General features: G+C 41.7%; 1 protein-coding gene across 1 annotated transcript in view; it reads right to left on the bottom strand.

Moving 5' to 3' along the window:
* Positions 1-19,940, bottom strand: part of LOC131234500 (5'-3' exoribonuclease 3-like) — a 52,065-nt gene that overhangs the window by 8,742 nt on the left and 23,383 nt on the right. Inside the window, exons 7-18 of the mRNA XM_058231430.1 lie at positions 13,741-13,806; positions 13,565-13,645; positions 13,340-13,405; positions 12,931-13,026; positions 10,755-10,825; positions 10,534-10,662; positions 10,384-10,460; positions 9,646-9,674; positions 9,445-9,519; positions 9,188-9,345; positions 8,960-9,064; positions 8,620-8,695 (exon numbers count right to left, since the gene is read on the bottom strand). Coding sequence (XP_058087413.1) covers positions 8,620-8,695; positions 8,960-9,064; positions 9,188-9,345; positions 9,445-9,519; positions 9,646-9,674; positions 10,384-10,460; positions 10,534-10,662; positions 10,755-10,825; positions 12,931-13,026; positions 13,340-13,405; positions 13,565-13,645; positions 13,741-13,806 — 1,029 coding nt within the window. The remainder of the gene's footprint in view (positions 1-8,619; positions 8,696-8,959; positions 9,065-9,187; positions 9,346-9,444; positions 9,520-9,645; positions 9,675-10,383; positions 10,461-10,533; positions 10,663-10,754; positions 10,826-12,930; positions 13,027-13,339; positions 13,406-13,564; positions 13,646-13,740; positions 13,807-19,940) is intronic.

Genomic DNA, 19,940 nt, shown 5'->3' with positions numbered 1-19,940 from the left:
AGTATCCCTTGCCTAGGATAGATGATCTGTTTGATCAATTGAAGGGGGCACAGTATTTCTTGAAGATCGACTGACAGTTGGGGTATCACCAGTTGCGCGTCAGCGATGAGGACGTGCAGAAGACAGTGTTTAGAACCTGCTTCGAACACTACGAGTTTCTTGTGATGTCGTTTGGACTCACAAATGCCTTGGCCGTGTTCATGGACTTGATGAACTGGGTGTTTCGGCCGTATCTATTCTGATTCGTCATCGTGTTTATAGATGACATCCCGATATACTCCAAGAGTCGGGAAGATCATGAGGAGCATTTGCAAGTAGTCTTTAATACGCTCAGAAAGAACTAGTTGTTTGCACAGTACAAGAAGTGCGACTTCTGGAAAGAAGAAGTTAAATTCCTGGGACATGTGGTGTCCAATGAAGGGATAGTTGTGGACCTTGCTAAGGTAGCCACAGTTCAGGACGGGGAGGAGCCCGGTTCGGTTACTGAAGTGAGGAGCTTTCTTGGTCTAGCAGGTTACTACCGTCGATTCTTTAGGGACTTTTCCAAGATTGCCAGGCCATTATCACAGCTAACTCGGAAGGATCTTAAGTTTGCCTGGAATGAGAAGGCAGAAGCAACTTTTCAGGAGCTAAAGGACAAGCTGACGTCCACCCCTGTGCTAGTATTGCTAGAGCAAGGGGTCAGATATATTACATATATCGACACGTCTCGTGTTGGGTTGGGTTGCGTCCTTATGCAGAAGGATAGGGTGATTGCCTATGCATCGCTATAGTTGAGGAAACATGAGGAGGATTACCTCACGCACGACCTGGAGTTAGCAGCCGTCATATTTGCATTGAAGCTCTGGAGACATTACCTCTACAGAGAGGAGTTCGAGCTCTTTTGCGACCACAAGAGCCTTCGCTATATATTCGCCTAGAGAGACTTGAATATGAGGTAGCGCCGATGGATGGAAACCTTGAAGGACATCAAGTTCGAGGTCTCCTACCATCCTGGCAAGGCCAACCTTGTGGCAGACGCGTTGAGCCGCAAGAAAGCGATAGCATTTGTGGCTCCGCTAATGGTTGAGGAGTGGAATATGGTGGAGTTCGTGTGAGATTTTGAGAAGAAGCTCACGGTAGAGGAGCCATTTACGAGCGTCGCACACGTTTGTGTGCGGCCACTTGTGGATGATAGGATCATAGTGGCTCAGAAAGAAGATGAGTGATTGGCCGAGATGGGAGATCTAGTGAGCGACAGTGATGACTCTGAATGGAGGGTTAGTTTAGATGGAGGTTTGCGATATCATGGCCACCTGTGCATCCCGAATCTCCATGACTTAAGGAGAGAAGTTCTGGCAACTGCTCACAATTTGAAGATGGCGATCCATCCGGGTAGTACGAAGATGTATCGAGGCATGAAGCGTTCGTACTGGTGGGACAACATGAAGACCCACATAGCTGACTTCGTATCCTGTTGTCTCACGTGCCAGCAGGTCAAAGCCGAGCATCGCCGACCTCCTGGTCTACTTCAGCCTATGCTTGTAGCTAAATGGAAGTGAGACTTCATCTTTATGGATTTCATTTCAGGGTTACCGAAGACGAGAAAGGGGCATGACTCCATTTGGTTGATTGTGGACCGATTGACGAAATCGGCTTATTTCCTCCCGATCAGAGTTACAAACTCTGCAGACGATTTGGCCAGGTTGTTCATCAAGGAGATAGTATGTCTGCATGGAGTGCCTATGGAGATCGTGTCGGATCGAGACAAGCGATTCATATCTATCTTCTGGACTCGTATCCAGGAAGCAATGGGTGTGAAATTGAAGTTTAGTACCGCGTTCCACCCACAGACGGATGGGCAAACGGAACGGGTAAACCAGGTGTTAGAGGGCATGTTGCGAGCTTGCGTGCTTGATTTCAAGGACAGTTGGGATGACTGTCTTCCTTATGCCCAGTTCGCTTACAACAACAGCTTTTATGCGAATATTGGCATGGTTCCCTACGAAGCACTGCATGGGCACCCATGTAGAGTACCGCATTGCTGGGCGGAAGTTGGCGAGAGGAGTTTGATTGGACCTGAGTTAGTACAGGCGACCTCGGAGAAGATCGACATTATCAGGCGTCGACTTCAAGCAGCACAAAGTAGACACAAGAGCTACGCCAATACGAGACGGTCACCACTAGAGTTCGAGGTTGGGGACCATGTGTTTCTGAGAGTTTTCCCTATGAAGGGAGTCCTTCGGTTTGAAAAGAAGGGAAAGCTCACGCTGAGATTTATTGGTCCATTCCAGATACTAGACCGAGTGGGTGTGGTCACGTACCCCCTTGCTTTGCCTACACCACTCATGGGTGTGCACAACATATTTTATGTATCTATGCTGAAGAAATATATTCCTGATCCTTCCTACATCATCAAATGGGAGCAGGTACAGTTGAGTGAGGATGCTACTTATGTTCTGCGGCCAACGCACATCCTAGACAGGAAGGAGTAGGTGTTGTGTAGTAGGGTTATCCCGTTGGTGAAGGTGTTATGGACGTATCACACTGAGGAAGAGGCTACTTGGGAGACAAAAGCTGAGGTCCGTAAGAACTACCCGCAAATTCTCGAGGAGCACGAAAAAGTACTAATTTCGAGAATAAAATTTTTCTTTAAGGGGGGTAGATTGTAACGTCTCGGAAAAAATCCGTACAATGACCCGCGTTCCACCTCAGGCAGAAATCGCTCAGGACCAAATCCTTTAGAAATTAGACGAAAATTAATCAAGTGCTAAACTAAATTATCTGTGAAATTAGCTTGAATCACTTTAAATACGAACTGCAAGACCCAAAACGTGTAGAATCGTTGATGCTACATTACTGTGAAACTTAGAATCAATCTCAAAACTCGATTGCTCTTGGGAGCACACCGAAACTTCGTATCGGACCTATACCGCACGTCGAAAGTCCGATTACCGCAAGACTATACGAAGATGGCCGCCTTACTGGGCTTCATGACCATCTCGGAAATCAAGTCCAAATAGTATATAGAAACGCACAACTTGAGCCCAGAGCGAAGTGTGTGAGAAACGCAAATATCTCTAGAAAATGAACTGAAACTTAAGTGAACTGGGCCGTTCGCTTGCGGCCCTATTCTAAGATTTCAGACCGTCAGAATCTGACCCAAATACACCCTTGGATCAGGAAAAATTTCATACGCAGGTCAGTGTACTTGTGGCCCTGATCGAGTGGCGCTGACCGTTGAATTGAAACTGGTCCTCTACGGTCGTTCCATAAATCTGATCAGACCGAAAACTTAACCTGATCTAGATCCAATGTCAGGGAACTTTCCCCAGATCGTATGCAAAAAAGGGGACCTCCAGATGTGCTCCGTTGGACCAAAACAGCCACTCTTTGGCTATAACCTAAGTATACCATGGCCCTGGGGCCATTCCCTTCAGTTCTGGGCCTATATAAGGGCCTTTACCCACCCCTCTCTCATTCCATACGAATTCTAAACCCTAAGAGAGAAAAGAGAGAGAAAGTGAAGGAGAAAGTGGAGAAGTGAGAGAGCGAGTGTGAGATAGTTCCTGGGATTCGATCCCACTACTCCACGTACGTAACTACCGCTTCCGTGTCGCTATACCGGAGATTCTGATTCCGTTCTTGGGTAAGAAACCCTAACCCTAACCTGTTTTAGGAATCCAAATACGTAGATCGGTGAAATAGCTAACCCGTTTTATTGATTAGGTATTCAAAGTCTAGTTTACAAGGCGAGAGTGTTCAAACTGAATCCGTTACGAGTTTACCGGCGAAAGGTGCGGACTATAAACGTTTAGGTTATGGTTTTCAAGGCTGTCAATGTCGGTTAATGATTTATAACTGACTTGGTTGCCATTTCTCATGCTAGATACGATGTTTCCCTCGCTTTACAGATATATATGAACTATGTTGAATATAGTGTAATTCATGTGTTTGTAAAAATGTTTGAATGGGTATGGAATTTGGATTCGTGCTTGCCATGATTATCCGTCGTGGATATATGATTGTTGTATATGTGACAACTCCTGGGTGAAAGGATTTGCCCCAATATAGATTATGACTAGCATATGTCATGTATGTTGAAGTGTGTAGTCTAAGTGTTTGTAAAAATGTTTGATTGGGTATGGAATTTGGATTCGTGCTTGCCATGATTATCCGTCATGGATATATGATTGTTGTATATGTGACAACTCCTTGGTGAAAGGATTTGCCCTAATACATGTTATGACCAACATACGCCATGTATGTTGAAGTGTGTAGTCTAAGTGTTTGTAAAAATGTTTGAATGAGTATGGAATTATGATTTGTGCTTGCTATGATTATTGATCGCTAATACATGATCGTTGTATACGTGGCTACTCCTTGTGAAAGGACTAGCTATAGTATGTGTTTTTAACGAATTTATTACCTGTATGCAATATGTGTGGTCTAAGTGTTTGATAAAATGCCTGAATGAGAAAATGCTTGATGTAATGTACTTACTGAGGGTGTTGAGATAGGATTCTCAATTCCCTTATATATAGTTACAGATTCCTTTATGCAACCTATCTTACTACTATGTGATTTACAGATGAATGCCTATGTATGATGACATGTGTGGTATGTGTTTGTTGAAATGCTCGAATGAGATTTATGTTTAGATTTGGTTGTCACATGCTGTCTTGGAATATCACATGTGGATGCTATTGGTTGGAGTGTGATTGAGGCTACGATGTAGTCCAGGCAATCGGTAATGGTTTACGATCGGTGGCCGTACTATTTAGCCACAACGGATACGCCTGATGAATCTGAGTCGTACGCTGTTTGTCGACAGTGGTTAGGCCACACGGAATGCTTACGCACTCCATGTCGATCAAGTCAACGTACGCTCGTACCAGTCGAGCTTGTCAAGTAACCCGATTGGCCCAATGTATGTTCACCATGTATGGACGCTACTGCTTGAATCTAAGGTACCAAACTTGCTAGAGAAAGGCCCGTTTAACTTTGGTACCTCGATTTGCTAAGGCTCATGAGCCGGGCATGGTGGTATAGGATACCGTGGTCGAGCTGTTAGCCTACGCTGGGGCGACGAGCCTCCCCGTAGTGTCCAATGAGCAACCCAGACTCGTGAGCCGAATACGGTGGTATGAGATATTGTATTCGAGCTGTCGGCCTACGATCAGGTGACGAGCCCGTAGTGACCTCGAGTATACTGTAAGACTATGTTAAGGAGACGAGCTTTTCTGTAGTGACCTCGAGTATAAACCAGGCCTGTGCTGAGGTGACGAGCCACTTCGTAGCTACTTGGAACTGTTCTTCGTATGTGATTAACTAGGATTGACAACCCTAGATGGATCAATGTTTGAGTAAATGATATGAAGGGATAGCTTCCCAATCCTGCTGTATGAATATGCCTAATTAAGAACTTGAATAATCACGATCATGCACCGCACTGCATGTGCTTTGGTGAGGAAGTGCACGTTTCAGGAGAATAACATGCACGAACGTAAGATGAAGTCGCTGAGGGAGTGTAGGCGAGGGCATGCATCATTACCGCATACCATTCTTGCATTAACAAGAGTAATCTAGGACATGATTGCTGTACTGCTTTATCATTACTGCTTGACTGAATTGATAACATGTTAACCTTTGCTTTATAGTTTCACTGAGTTGATCACTCACTCTCACTTTGGGACAGTGTTTTAAAACACCAATCAGACTCTGTCTTAGTTGCAGATGATGGCGCAGCCTATGAAGCGAAGCCTGATTTTTATGATGACGAGGAGGAGTTCTCGTATATGCAGTATTCTAGCGGGTTCATGTAGGCCGCATTCTGATCGTCGGGGCTATAGGGATTTCGTGATGTAGACGGACCTACACATTTTGATATTTTGTATTTAGAAACGATACATGTAATTGTTTAACCTGGAACATGATTATACTCTGGAGACGCACCACCACTTGTATGTTTTATACATACCTATCATGGTCTTCTGCTTGCGTAATTTAACTGTCTCTGGGGTATGATATGCTGATTTGGTATAATCCCACTCATGTTTAGTGCACTAACACGGACAACATTTAATCATCATTATCCATGTTGCATAGGTGATGCGTTGGAACTCGGGAGTTGAACTTCTGCTCGACCCCCGATTTTCAGGGCGTTACGCAATGTTAACTCGATCATGCTGGAATTAAATCTGACGTTTCATGGCCATACGAAGGACGTGGTGGTCCTTACCACTTTATTCATTACTTACCACTTTATTCATTAAAAGGTCATGACCAAAGAGGTGAGTTGATGTATAGTCTCTATAATTGGCCAAGTGCAGAATATATTCATCAAAGAACTCAGTGCAGATAAGTTTGATGTCTTCAAAAGAAGTTTAGGAATTATATATGCAACTCGAACTTAACAATGAGTGGGAATGTTAAGAATCCTTGCTAAGTCCTAATTTTATTTGGTTACTTAGTTATTAACCATACTTTAGTTGAGTCAAATTAAGAAAGTGGTTAAGAAGTTTCCTTCTTAGAGTTGTGGTTTCAGTTGGATTGAGAAATGATAGCCATCTTACATATAAAGGCCTATCATAGTACATATACAATAGGATGTTAGAAAGCTCTCTCTCTCTCTCTCTCTCTCTTATCTACACCCTCCCCTCCTATCTTTTTCTATATTCTCCATTGATGCCAAGACCCTTCTCTTCATAGGGTTGCCTGTGTGATTTTCTACATGGTAAACCTCAATGCACTTTGTTCTCTCAAGGAACTCCTAGTAACATCTCTCTCACAAGACCCACTACCTAAGAAAGTTTCAGATCCATCCAAATAATCATTTCTACTATAAGTTTCAACTGATGTTTTCATTTTCATAAGAAAAGGAACGTATGTCGGATAAATGCTTATGAGAGATACTGTTAGGGAGGCAGCTTGGCTAGCTGAATTGCGGCATTGGGAAATCACACAAATTTAGACAAGACTGAATCCACCATGACCTGATGTCTAAGTATTAGTCAAAGCTAGAGCATTATCAAGATGAACTAATCCAGTCATGAAGGTGTTCCTGACAAGAGACTACATGCATCCTCCAATGAAAGTCCTCAACCAAGCCTAAAAAACAAGAACCTGCATTCGGTGAAGAAAATGTCTATGAGATAAAATGTTAGGTAAACAGCTTGGCTAGCTGAATTGTGGCATGGGGAAATCAAACACAGATTTGGACAAGATTGAGTCCCACCATGACCTCAAGTCTAAGGATTAGTCAAAGCTAGAGCATTATCAAGTCGATTTGATCTAGGCATGATAGGTGTCCTAGACCAAAGACAACATGCAATCCTCCAATGAAAGTCCTTAACCAAGCCTAAAACAAAGAACCTGAATTCAGTGAACACTTACACTCGTAAGTATGGTAGAGCCAAGGCATATCTAATCCGATGGTGGAGACCTTCCATCCCAACTCATCGTTGGTTCCTTCATACAGGATGACTAATGAACCTTTCATAGATTGTACAAATCCGCTACTATGGTAAGGAATTTAAGGTACCATGAAACACAACTCTCCCTTGGCTACTGGTCGTTGTCCAAACTCATCCTCCCCTAAGACAACTAGAGGAATCCCTCACAATAACCCACAAAATAATAGATAGATTAGGTTTCCCACATATTTAATTATGGCATACAAGGTGGACACCAAATAAATGTGGCTATCAAGGTACATGATCAAGACAATCATTTCTCGCTTTCTGGGGCACACAAAACTAACATCTTTGCCTCTAAGGCCAAAGAGTACAGCTCTACTCCTTGCAGTAGTGACACAAGGATCCGAAAACCTTTGGAAGGAGAAGTGATCTTGTGCTTTTCCTTCCTCATTTCTCCTAGAAGGACAATGTAAGACCCTCGTAAGATTTTGATGACACTATCAAGGAGATCAAGTTCCTTTCCATCTCAATTCCACGATCAAGCAACGAAGATGAAGGAGATTGCTTGAAAGCCACTATGCCACATTCCCCTCCATCTTCTTCTTCATAATCTAACTTCTCATTTTCTTTTCTTATTTTTCTTCTGTTTTTTGTGACCTTTTGGGGTCGATGAACCATTCGACGAAATTCCGACTAGGGATTTCATTCTCCTTGAGCAGAGACCGCAATATGGCAAGTGGAGTAGGGTGTTTGCCAGGATTTTGGTGAAAAGACCTTATCTGAGTCAAATTTCCAAAAATCAAGAGAATCATTACTTTTGATTTTTGGGCCATAAACAAGGATTTTAGCCTCTACTTGAACCATACACAAAAAAGGGCTACATTGACACTAGATTGAAAAAACTAGCTCTACCCTCTAGGTGGGGCTTTGTCCCTACACTGACACATGGTTAAAAAGAAAATGATCAGCAGTCCACATTCAAAGGCCGATATCAGAAGATTTAGATTTTTGTATCATTCTTTGGTTCAACCCATTTATAATGTGCAAATGAATAAGCTGAACTAGACTGATATGTGTGCATCCCAAACTTACACTGCAGGAATCATCACCAATTAAGAATCGAGAATATTCTATCTAATATGAAGTTTATGATAAAATATAACGAAGAACAAAATAAGTAGAAAATGACTTTTAGACAACTTATAGCAAAACATAAGAATACCTTTTCAGGCATTGTAACATTTTTAGGTAGCTCAGGAATATGATTATCAAACAGTGGGTTCTCGAACAGTGCACATCTGCATCAAAGTAAATATTCTATCAAAAAAATAATAATAATAAACAAAAGAAAAAAAAATTCCTCAGATATTATTTCCCTGCACAAGGCAGCCCAATGTCAATGTACACACAGAGCTGAGTGACAATCCAGCATCTATTTCCAAATGCATGGGATTTCAAATGCCATTTAGAAATGTGTTTGGCTTCCGGCATATCGCCTTGGATGGTGGGAGATGTGTGCACCAATTCATTATGCACACTCAAGCTGACAGAAGGAAACTTACAGAACATCATTCTTCATACTGTATTCCCTCCCCTTCACAAGAGAGCTGCTATCATCCATGCATGATTGCTCATCACATCTCATAAGAAAACCATTCAAGCCACCGCTACAAGGAAACATCAATGTAATGTAAGTAACACGTCCAATATGCAATAAGTGGGTGTGTGCCTTAGAAAAGAAAATTCATGCTTGGCATGCAAACATAATGTACACAATGCTGGCAAGAAACCTTTTCTCACTGTCAATGCTCATTTTGTTTACGATCTGCTCATGCCCTGATTCACGCACGCATCGGCAACAAAGAGAAGAAACTTGCAATCCTAAATCATGACTGGCCCGAACAAAAATCATTTCATGTGCCACAGTATTCCTTCGAACTTCTTCATCCTACAATGGTTGGAGAAGATAAAACACAATGTCAATATCAAGTACTGACCAAAGGTTCGTGTAGGGTAATTCCAACTTCTGAATTGCCACTAGTCATACTTTTAGTTTGTTTTCTAGTTTCTCAATCTCCGGAAGAAGGCGTTTCACATCAATAAATTTCAGCAGTGACATAGCCTGTAAGAAGTAAATTTCATGAAGATTCTTAAAGTCCAAACGTTTATGATTGATACTCACGCGAGTGAATTAATAACTTTAAAGATTGCATTCATAAACATGTGACTTCAGTCAAATGCAACGTACCCGCGCTCCATCCGTGTCAACTTCAAAATCTGATCCATGCAAGATATTCAAGTTGTTAATTACTCTAGGTGTATGGCATGTATGTGGAGTGAGGAGAGGATAGAAAAAGAGAAGGGGGAGATATTCAGAGAGGAAGGAGAGAGGCAGAGGAAAGGTGCGGTAATGGGATTGTCCATAACACGTTTTATCGTAGCATGTAAAACACCCAATCTCTGTAGGGCCCACCATGGGTGTAAAATTGTGCCTAAAACCTCCTTGTTCACGCATTGTGGCGTGCTTGAGTTTTCTTCTGATCTCTGTATCTTCACTTCTTCCTGGTGATTCACACCTGATGAAGGGGTTTGATGAAAGATAAACACCATGATGGCCGCATGCACAAACCTATGGTTGGCATTCCCACTGTTACCTGTGTTGAGGTCCAGCTGAGCTATAAATGTCTGATTTTTTGCTGCAGGGCCTAGGATCTAGGAAAGCACCTGATGGACAGAGCGGATTTTGCATAGGCAACATGGTGGGCCCACATAGCTTTAATGTTATACGCGGTGTAATGCATGCCATTCATTTGTACGGTAAAATCTCAATTGTTCCCTCCCAAACAGCTACATTTTTATGACGAATTTAGCCTCACTCAACCAATGTTGTGAAGATTAAATGTGAGAATAAAATTGTCCAACGGTATTGGTGTTATATATAGTAGAGAAAACTAGTAAACTTCCGTGAGTTTTTTAAAGGTCTTACCAGTGGGGTAAAAATCTATGATATTTGATTCCGAACAAGTCATTAGAGACCTGTATGCTTCGGGAACTGCATGGGCACTGCACCAGAAGATGTTTAGTCATGTCTAATGAAACACAGAAGAATAGAAGAATCCCATAAATGGATGCTTACCTTCTTGGTGAAAGGATGGCCATAAGCTGAGCTAACGGTTTTAATGGAGTTCCCAGCTGAAAGTTTATCTGTGATCCATCAAGGCCCTTGAAATCGGAAGCAAATGGACCAAAATGATGATTGTAAGACCTGAAAGCCCAATATCCAACTTCTTTAAACTGGATAACATATGAGAAATCTGATCAATGTCTAGGAGAGCTCCACTCAACAACCTATCTTACCAGCTCCATGAGCACACTCCTTCAAAATAACAGTGTAGTACCCAACATAGGCCTTCCACATATTTTTGAACCTATAAATTAAAACAGAAAATTAAAGCAATGAAATCAGACAATGTTAATCTAGGACTACCACCAACATCCAGCAAGCTGATATAGCATTGGGATGGAATAACTATATTAGCTACATAGCAGCAACAAGGACAATGTTTCAATGATAAATTCTAATCAACCATAAAATTCTCCTAAATTGAGAAGAAACAGATCACAATCAGTAACACCTTTTTATTGAAATTGGAGGTTTTAGATGGGGAAAAAAAGTATAGACTATAGAGTACTTTATAAAACACGTTCGGTTATATCTAGCTTTCGTAAGCTAGGAGGTTGGTTGGCCCACATGGCAAATGATCAGGAAGTTGGGGTTGCCGGTCAATAGGTCCAATGCTAAATAACAACCCAGCATAGTTCCCTAACTCAACTCATACTCGGCCAAGTCAGCTCGACTCGGCTAGATTTCAAGCCAAGTTGCTGGGAAACTCGAATTGCACTCTGAGACTCTTTGAGTCAACTCGACATGACTTGGTGTGACTCGAACCGAGCCTCTCGGTTCCTGAGTGGACATTTCATTAAAAACAAAGAAAGCAGGTAAGTGTTTCATACACCCAACCTTACCTAAGGAAAGCAATGCCCTTTACCGATGAGGCATCCATGCTGTTGGTACTTTGAGTTATGTCCTATTTTACTTGCAATAAATTCAGCTATTTTAAATATCTATTTACGTTCCCAATATTTTCAATTTAGGATAACTAAATATTGAAATGATTCGGGTCAAGTCTTTGAGTCAACCCAACGCAGAAGAACTTCGAGCTGAGTTTAGGGGTTTTTGAACTATGGTTGGAGGCCACAAACAGCTTGTGAAATTAGTTGCCTACTCAACAACAAGGAGTTTGCTTCATCGTAATATGACTGCTAGATGGGATAATTGTCAAGATGCATATATTTGAACAAGAGTCATTTCTGTACTACAAAACATAATATTTTTATTGATGTAACCATTTTTGCCTGTTATTTATGAAATAAAACCCAATAGGCGTCTATTATTCTCAAGCCCCAAAGTTCTCTTCATCCTATTATGTTGTTCAACGCAGTTTCGAAGCATAAAAGCGTGAGTGTTTTTTTTTCATAAGCTTTTATTCAATTTGGACGTCTTGTAAGCATTTGGATAAGGAGTAAAGAGTAATTTGTTTATCTATCTATATATCGACATGATATAGGGCACAGGGACATTAGCAATATCCCCAATGCTTTTAAATGATTCGTTGAATCATTGGCAGGGACGTCAGCAATGATCCCAATGGTATTAAATGACTCATGGAATGGCCAAACAAGACTTCAAATGGTTGAACCTATAGTTGCACAAAGCGTGAAGTCAAGCTGCAATAGATTGAGGTGCTGGAGCAAGGAAGCACCTGTTTCAAAATGTTAGTAAATATAAACAACTAGGAAGCAAAAAGCGCGAGTACGAGTCTGAAGCACAAATTGTAGCGGTGTGAGATGAGTCGACGTACAGGATCGATGGATCAATGAACCCTGGCATTTGATCACAAAATAAAACAAGGGAAGAAAAGGGAGAAGGGAATTCAAGTAAAATCAGGTAGTATTTGGATTGAAAATTACAATCCATACACCCACCCAAATTCAAGACAAGTAGCTCCCAAGCATCTTGCTCCATGAAATAAAATTTTAATCAAATTCAAGCCAAAAGTTCTTTACAACTACTGATGAAAATAGTGATGCCAATCATCCATTATTCCAAGCACCATATGAATAAGTTGCAGTACAAAAATGTTGGACCTACATATACAATACATTGGGACAGCCCCACGGAAGTGCACGCAAAACCTATTTGTATTGGTCAATGAGAATTGTTCTCTGTTGGGTCAGCACACAGTAAGTGATCACCATTTGATTGAGAAATCAAGCCAATTACAGCAGGAGGTTGGCAAAAGAAGCAGAATAGAACAACATTATTTCGAATTCTAACGTGAATGCATCAAAAGGAACACCAATGCACAGGACAGAAATGAATGGAACTTCTAACAACTAAAAAATCACGGTGAACGAACAGTTACAATAATTCAAGGTACCAACGTCCAAATATCAAGGCAGCTTAACATACGATTTCTTCCCGTTTGCTTTCAATTTCATCAGGCTTTTCTACATAAAATTTCTCCTTATAATATTGAGCTTTCCAACCTTCAGAACCAAGATTGACCTGTAGCAAAGACATACACAAACCCATGATCCGTTAAGAGAAACAGAAGACGGTTCTAGCTTTCATGAATTAAAAATCTCATATTACAACCAATACACCACATTGAAAGGGGGCCTAGTTGAACGGTTAGAATCAGCCAATGTAAGAAATTTATGTGATCCAAACCATCCATCATTCCAATAGGTCGGCCCCACATATACAGTATATTGGGATGGGCTGACCTAAGACAATTAAGTAATGCAATTTTCCTGACATCAGGCATTGTATGATTCTTCATATGCATGCAACCCACCTGAAACCAAACGAAACTAACCTTATCTGATTTCTGTTGATGCAATTCCTTTAACTTTTGTATGAATTCCTTGGTATTGTTATAAAACTAGAAGAGAAAAAGAATCATGAGAATACAATTAATAAGTTAGAACACATTTCTAAAACAATATCTACAGCCAGACTGATAACTGTTTCACAATGATGTGCCAGTCGATATACAATGCAGAAACCAAAACTTGTAAGATCAAGAAAGAGACGGACGTACATCAGTTATTGAACATCTGAAAGTTGAAAGACCATTAAACTCCACTGAACGAGCATTTGGTTGGTATTTTGAGTCTTCTTCCTGTATGAGAATGTATTGCAACATTAGTTCCGTGACACCATAAATGAAAGGGAATGGTCTAATAGCATGGCAGGTGAGGGATATTGGATCCTCACCACATTATCTAAATCTTCTTCACCCATGGCTTCAAGTGTCTCGCGCAGGTTCCGATCAAGCTTACGCTGCAACACCCAAAAGAGAAAAAAAAAGCATGGATGACCCAAGCAGTTCAAGAAAAAGTCTTTTAGCAAGAATCGTGTTATGCGGTATGTTGCGTAGCACGCCAACAATGCAGTGAACCGAGATCCAATCTTCGGTCTCACCCACAAACGATAAACAAGAAGAAATATAAACTAGAAGAAGAATTAAAGCATTCCAAATAAACCACAAGACAAGATATACGTGGAAAGACCCCAAACAAGGGTAAAAAATCACAAATGCAAAATTCCACTATGAAGAAAACGAGATTACAAGCAATATACTAACTTTTTTCCTTTGATATATAGAGAAAACCCTTTGACCACACTTTAGAATAACTCCCAAAACCCTAGAAAAGCCTTAGGGACCCCTATTTATAGTTTTGGTAACTTTCCTTTCGCACCTCTGCGAAAACCGACTCAAAAATCCACAGTCCGTGCAAAATCCGAAAATGAATCTGCGTAACCTCGACTGGTCGAGCATGGGCCTCGACCGGTCGAGCACCTCGGAACCAAAAAATTGATGCTCGCTAGACTTTGAGTCGAGCCAGCCCTCGACTAGTCAAGTAGGCCACTCGACCGGTCAAGTAGGGCACTCGACTGGTCGAGCGGCCCTGTCCAGATGTGGCTCCACATCTCAACAATCTCCCAATTGGAGACACATCACCATAAACCTTCGTCTTCTATATGCGGAGTGCACCACCTCCCCGTCTTCAAGCCCGAAGACCAATCAAAGCTGAACAGAGCTTCAGCTTCCCCCGTATGACCGCCTTGGTCAGCATATCCGCAGGATTCTCACTTGTATGAATCTTCTCCAGAGAAATCAATCCATCTTCTAGTAATGAATATATGAAGTGATATCTGATATCAATATGCTTGGTCCTTGAATGAAAGGCTGCATGCTTAGCCAAGTGTATTGCACTCTGACTGTCACTGTACAGCTTGCAATTTGCTTGCTCCTTACCCAACTATTCCATGAAACCTTGCATTCACACCATCTCCTTGCACACTTCTGTAATTGCAACATATTCTGCTTCCATTGTACTGATAGGTACTATCTTCTGTAACTGAGAGACCCAACTGGCTGCAGCACTACCCAGAGAAAAAATATAACCTGTAGTGCTTCTTCTACTGTCGATATTTCCTACCAAATCTGAATCCACGTAACCTTGTAGCTTGATTTTTGATCCTCCATAAAACAGCCCTACATCCTTAGTACCTACCAGGTATTTAAGGATCCACTTCACATCTTCCCAATGTTCCTTCCCGGGGTTGTTAATGAACCTACAATAACTCTCACTGGTTGAGTAATGTCTGGACTCGTACATACTATAGCATACATGAGACTCCCAATAGCTAACGCGTATGAGACTTTAGCCATGTAGTCCTGTTCATCCTGCATCTTTGCACCTTGCTCCTTAGATAGCTTGAAGTGGTTGGCTAATGGTGTTCTAATCGGCTTAACACCTCCCATATTGAATCGATTAAGTACCTTAGCTATGTATTCTACCTGTGATAAAATCAGTTTCTTGTTTTTCTTGTCACACTTTATCCTCATGCCTATGATTTATTTTGCAGCTCCTAAATCCTTCATAACAAATTATCTAAACAATTGTCTTTTGAGATATGAGATGTCCTTCATGCTTGAATCGACCACAAGCATATCATCAACGTATAGAAGAAAGATGATGTATGACGTATCAAACTTCTTCAAATAGCAACAATGGTCAACATGACATCTCCTGTAACCGTTTCCCGACATGAAACTGTCAAATGTCTTGTACCATTGCCTTGGGGCTTGCTTCAGGCCATATGCACTCTTTTTCAGTCTACATACCTTGTTTTCATTTCCTGGTGCCATGTATCCTGTCGGCTGATGCATATATATCTCTTCTTCAAGGTCTCCATCAAGAAAGGCTGTCTTGACATCTAGTTGCTCCAGATGCAAGTCCTCTTTAGCCACTATACTCAAGACCTAGGAATCATAGACATTTTCACCACTGGTGAAAATATTTTAATGAAGTCGATACCTGCCTTTTGTTGGAACCCTTTCACAACCAACCTAGCCTTGTACCATTTCGAACCATCATGCTCCTTCAGTTTGTAAACCCACTTGTTATGAAGAGCTTTCTTACCCTTATGTAGAGTGACTAGCTCCCATGTACGATTAGACTCAAGAGAGTCCATCTCATCATCCATGGCCTGCCGCCACTTAACCCGTGTATCTGACTGTAATGCCTTTTTAAAACACTCTGGTTTACTATTATCTGTCAGCAGTAGATAATGTAAGGAGGATGAGTATTGGATTGTGGGTCTCCTCTCCCGAGTAGACCTTCTCACAACTGGTGTCTGTGGCTCTACCTCATTATGCTCCTGTGCATGTTCATCCTGTGGTACTGTAACACCCATGTCCGCTAACTCTTCCAATTTTACAAATTCTTTCTCCTTGGCCTTATTTTACTGCACACTCATTATGCATCACTTTTTCATTGAAGACTATGTCCTTGCTTCTGATGATTTTCTTATTTTCTGCATCCCAAAACCTATAGCCAAAATCATGCTGCCCATAGCCTATAAACGTGCACTTCCTGGACTTCGCATCCAGCTTGTTTCTGTGCTCTGCATCAATGTGAACATATGAAGTGCAACCGAACACTCTGAGATGTGCAAGGTTCACTTCTTTCTCAGTCCACGTTTCTTTTAGTAGCCCACCATCCAATGGTACTGAGGGACTTCTATTGATAAGATATGCAGTAGTATTCACAGCATCTGTCCAAAAAATCTTGGGCAACCCTGCATATAACCTCATGCTCCTAGTGCGCTCAAGGATGGTCCTATTAATGTGCTCAACCACACCATTCTGCTGCGGTGTCCCTGGAATCATTTTCTGATGTTTGATTCCATTTGCTGCACAATACTCCTCAAACCTCTTATCACAGTACTCTCCCCCATTATCAGATCTGAGACATTTTACTGTTTTACCTGTCTCATTTTCTACCATAACTTTCCACTTCTTAAATACATCAAATACATCAGATTTATGCTTTAAGAAATAGACCCACAGTTTTCTACTAGCATCATCAATAAAAGAAACAAAATAACGTGAGCCACCAAGAGATGATACCTGTGCCGGTCCCCACACATCAGTGTGTACAAGCTCCAACAGATGTGTCTTTGGAGCGCGTCCTGTCTTCTTGAAACTTACCCTCTTCTGCTTGCCATACACGCAGTCCTCGCAGAATTCCAAGTCAATAGACTTCAGCCCTGGTAGCTTCCCTTTTGACAATAGCACTTTCATCCATTTCTCACTCATATGTCCCAACCTCTGATGCCATAACTGCCCATTCACTCCAGTTGATGCGACTGCGAGTGAACTATACGATCCTGAAGTCACGTACAAAGTACCTTCCTTCTTGCCTCGAGATATCACCAAGGCACCTTTTGTGATCTTCCAGGAATCACTAGTGAATGTCGTCACATATCCGGTATCGGCCAACTGCCCCACTGAGATCAAGTTCCGTTTCAAACTCGGTACATGTCTGACATCCTTCAATTTCAAAACCATTCTGTCTTTCTGATTTATATGAACGTCTCCCCTTCCAACAATACTTCACGGCTCATCATCACCTATGTAGACTCTCCCGAAGTCACCTGACACATAATTACACAGAACTTCCTTACACGAAGTGGCATGAAACGAAGCACCCGAGTCTATGACCCAAGACTCATTCCTCGCATCAAGAGACAAGATCAATGCCTCTATGTCACTCTCCTCAGATAGATTCACTAAATCCTTCCCGCCTTAAGAGCTTCTTCTTATTTTTTAAGCGCCCTGCAATCACGTTTCATGTGCCCCTTCTTACCGCAATGCCAACACCCGTCTTTGTCTTTCGGTCCCTTGGACTTCCTCCTTGACTTAGAACGTCCGTGTTTATTGCCTCCTTTGTTCAACGATTTTCCTCTTCCTTCAACGTTTAGAGCACTCCTTGAATTTCCTAAAACTTCTGATGATTTTCTTTTAGATTCTTCGTTGAGAATTAGACTGGCCACATCATCAAATTTCAGTTTTATCAACCCTGAAGAATTTCTAGTCTTTCCTTCTTCCGTCATCGCTCCTAATAGAACTAAACCAATAGCTTTGATACCAGTTGTTGCGCAGCACGCCAACAACACAATGAACCGAGATTTAATCTCTTGTTTCACCCACAAACGATAAGCAAAAAGAAATATAAACTAGAAAAGAATCAAAGCATTTCAAATAAACCACAAGATAAGATATACGTGGAAAAACCCCAACAAGGGTAAAAAAACCAAGGATGCAAACTTCCACTATGAAGAAAAATGAAGATTACAAGGCAATATACTAACCTCTCCTTTGGAAGTACATAGAAAACCTTTGCCCACACCTTAGAATTATTTCTCATTAATTTCCAATATACTAGAAAAGCCCTAGGGACACCTATATATAGTTTAGGCAACTTCCCTTTCGCACCCTTGCAAAAGCTGACTAAAAAATCCGCAGTCCGCATCAAATTCGGAAACGAATCTACGTAACCACGACCGGTCGAGTAGACTACACGACCGGTCGAGCACCTCGGAACCAAAATACTGATGCTCGCTGGACTTTGAGTCGAACCAGTCCACGACTAGTCGAGCAGGGGCCACGACGGATCGTGCGGCCCCCAGATGTGGCTCCACATCTCAACAATTTTCCACTTAGAGACACATCGCTGTAAACCTTCGTATTCTACATCCGAAGTGCATCACCTCCCCGTCTTCAAGCCTGAAGACCAATCAAAGTTGAATAGAGCTTCAGCTTCTCCCGTGTGACCACTTTGGTCAGCATATCTGCAAGATTCTCACTTGTATGAATCTTCTCCAAAGAAATCGATCCATCTTCAGTAACGAACGTATGAAGTGATATCTGATGTCAATATGTTTAGTCCTTGAATGAAAGGCTGAATTCTTAGCCAAGTATATTGCACTTTGATGGTCACTTTACAGCCTGCAATCTGCTTGCTTCTTACTCAACTCTTCCATAAAACTTTACATCATACCATCTCCTTGCATACTTCTGTAGCTGCAACATATTCTACTTTTGTTGTACTGATAGATACTATCTTCTATAACTGAGAGACCCAACTGACTGCTGCATTTCCCAGAGTAAAGACATAACCTGTAGTGCTTCTTCTATTATCGATATCTCCTGCCAAATTTGAATCTACGTAGCCTTGTAGCTTGATTTCCGATCCACCATAGCACAACCTTATATCCATAGTACCTACCAGGTATCTGAGGATCTACTTCATAGCTTCCCAATGTTCCTTCCCGGGGTTGTTCATGAACCTGCTAACAACTCCCACTGCTTGAGCAATGTCTGGCCTCGTGCTCACCATAGCATACATGAGACTCCCAATAGCTAACGCGTATGGGACTTTAGCCATGTAGTCTCGTTCCTCCTGCGTCTTTGCACCTTGCTCCTTAGAAAGCTTGAAGTGATTGGCTAATGGAGTGTTAACCGGCTTAGCACCTCCCATATTGAATCGATCAAGTACCTTGGCTATGTACTCTGCCTGTGACAAAACTAGTTTCTTATTTTCCCTGTCACGCTTTATCCTCATGCCTAGGATTTGTTTTGCAGCTCCTAAATCCTTCATGGCAAATTCTCTAGACAGTTGTCTTTTGAGATCTGAGATGTCCTTCATGCTTGAACCGGCCACAAGCATATCATCAACGTATAGAAGAAGGATGATGTATGACGTATCAAACTTCTTCAAATAGCAACAGTGGTCTGCATGACATCTCCTAAAACCATTTCCCGACATGAAACTGTCGAACTTCTTGTACCACTGCCTCGGGTCCTGCTTCAGGCCATATAGACTCTTTTTCAGTTTACACACTTTGTTCTCCTTTTCTGGTGTCACGTATCCTGTCGGTTGATGCATATATATCTCTTTTTTAAGGTCCCCATGAAGAAAGGTTGGCTTAACATCTAGCCGCTCTAGATGTAAGTCCTCTGTAGCCACTATACTCAAGACCATGCGAATCGTAGACATTTTCACCATAGGTGAAAATTTTTAAGTGAAATCGATACCTGCTTTTATTAGAACCCTTTCACA

The sequence above is a fragment of the Magnolia sinica genome, chromosome 19 (assembly GCF_029962835.1).
Source record: "Magnolia sinica isolate HGM2019 chromosome 19, MsV1, whole genome shotgun sequence".
Classification (NCBI taxonomy): Eukaryota; Viridiplantae; Streptophyta; class Magnoliopsida; order Magnoliales; family Magnoliaceae; genus Magnolia; species Magnolia sinica.
The sequence above is the reverse complement of the archived record's forward strand: the minus strand, read 5'-3'. Positions and strand labels throughout refer to the sequence as shown.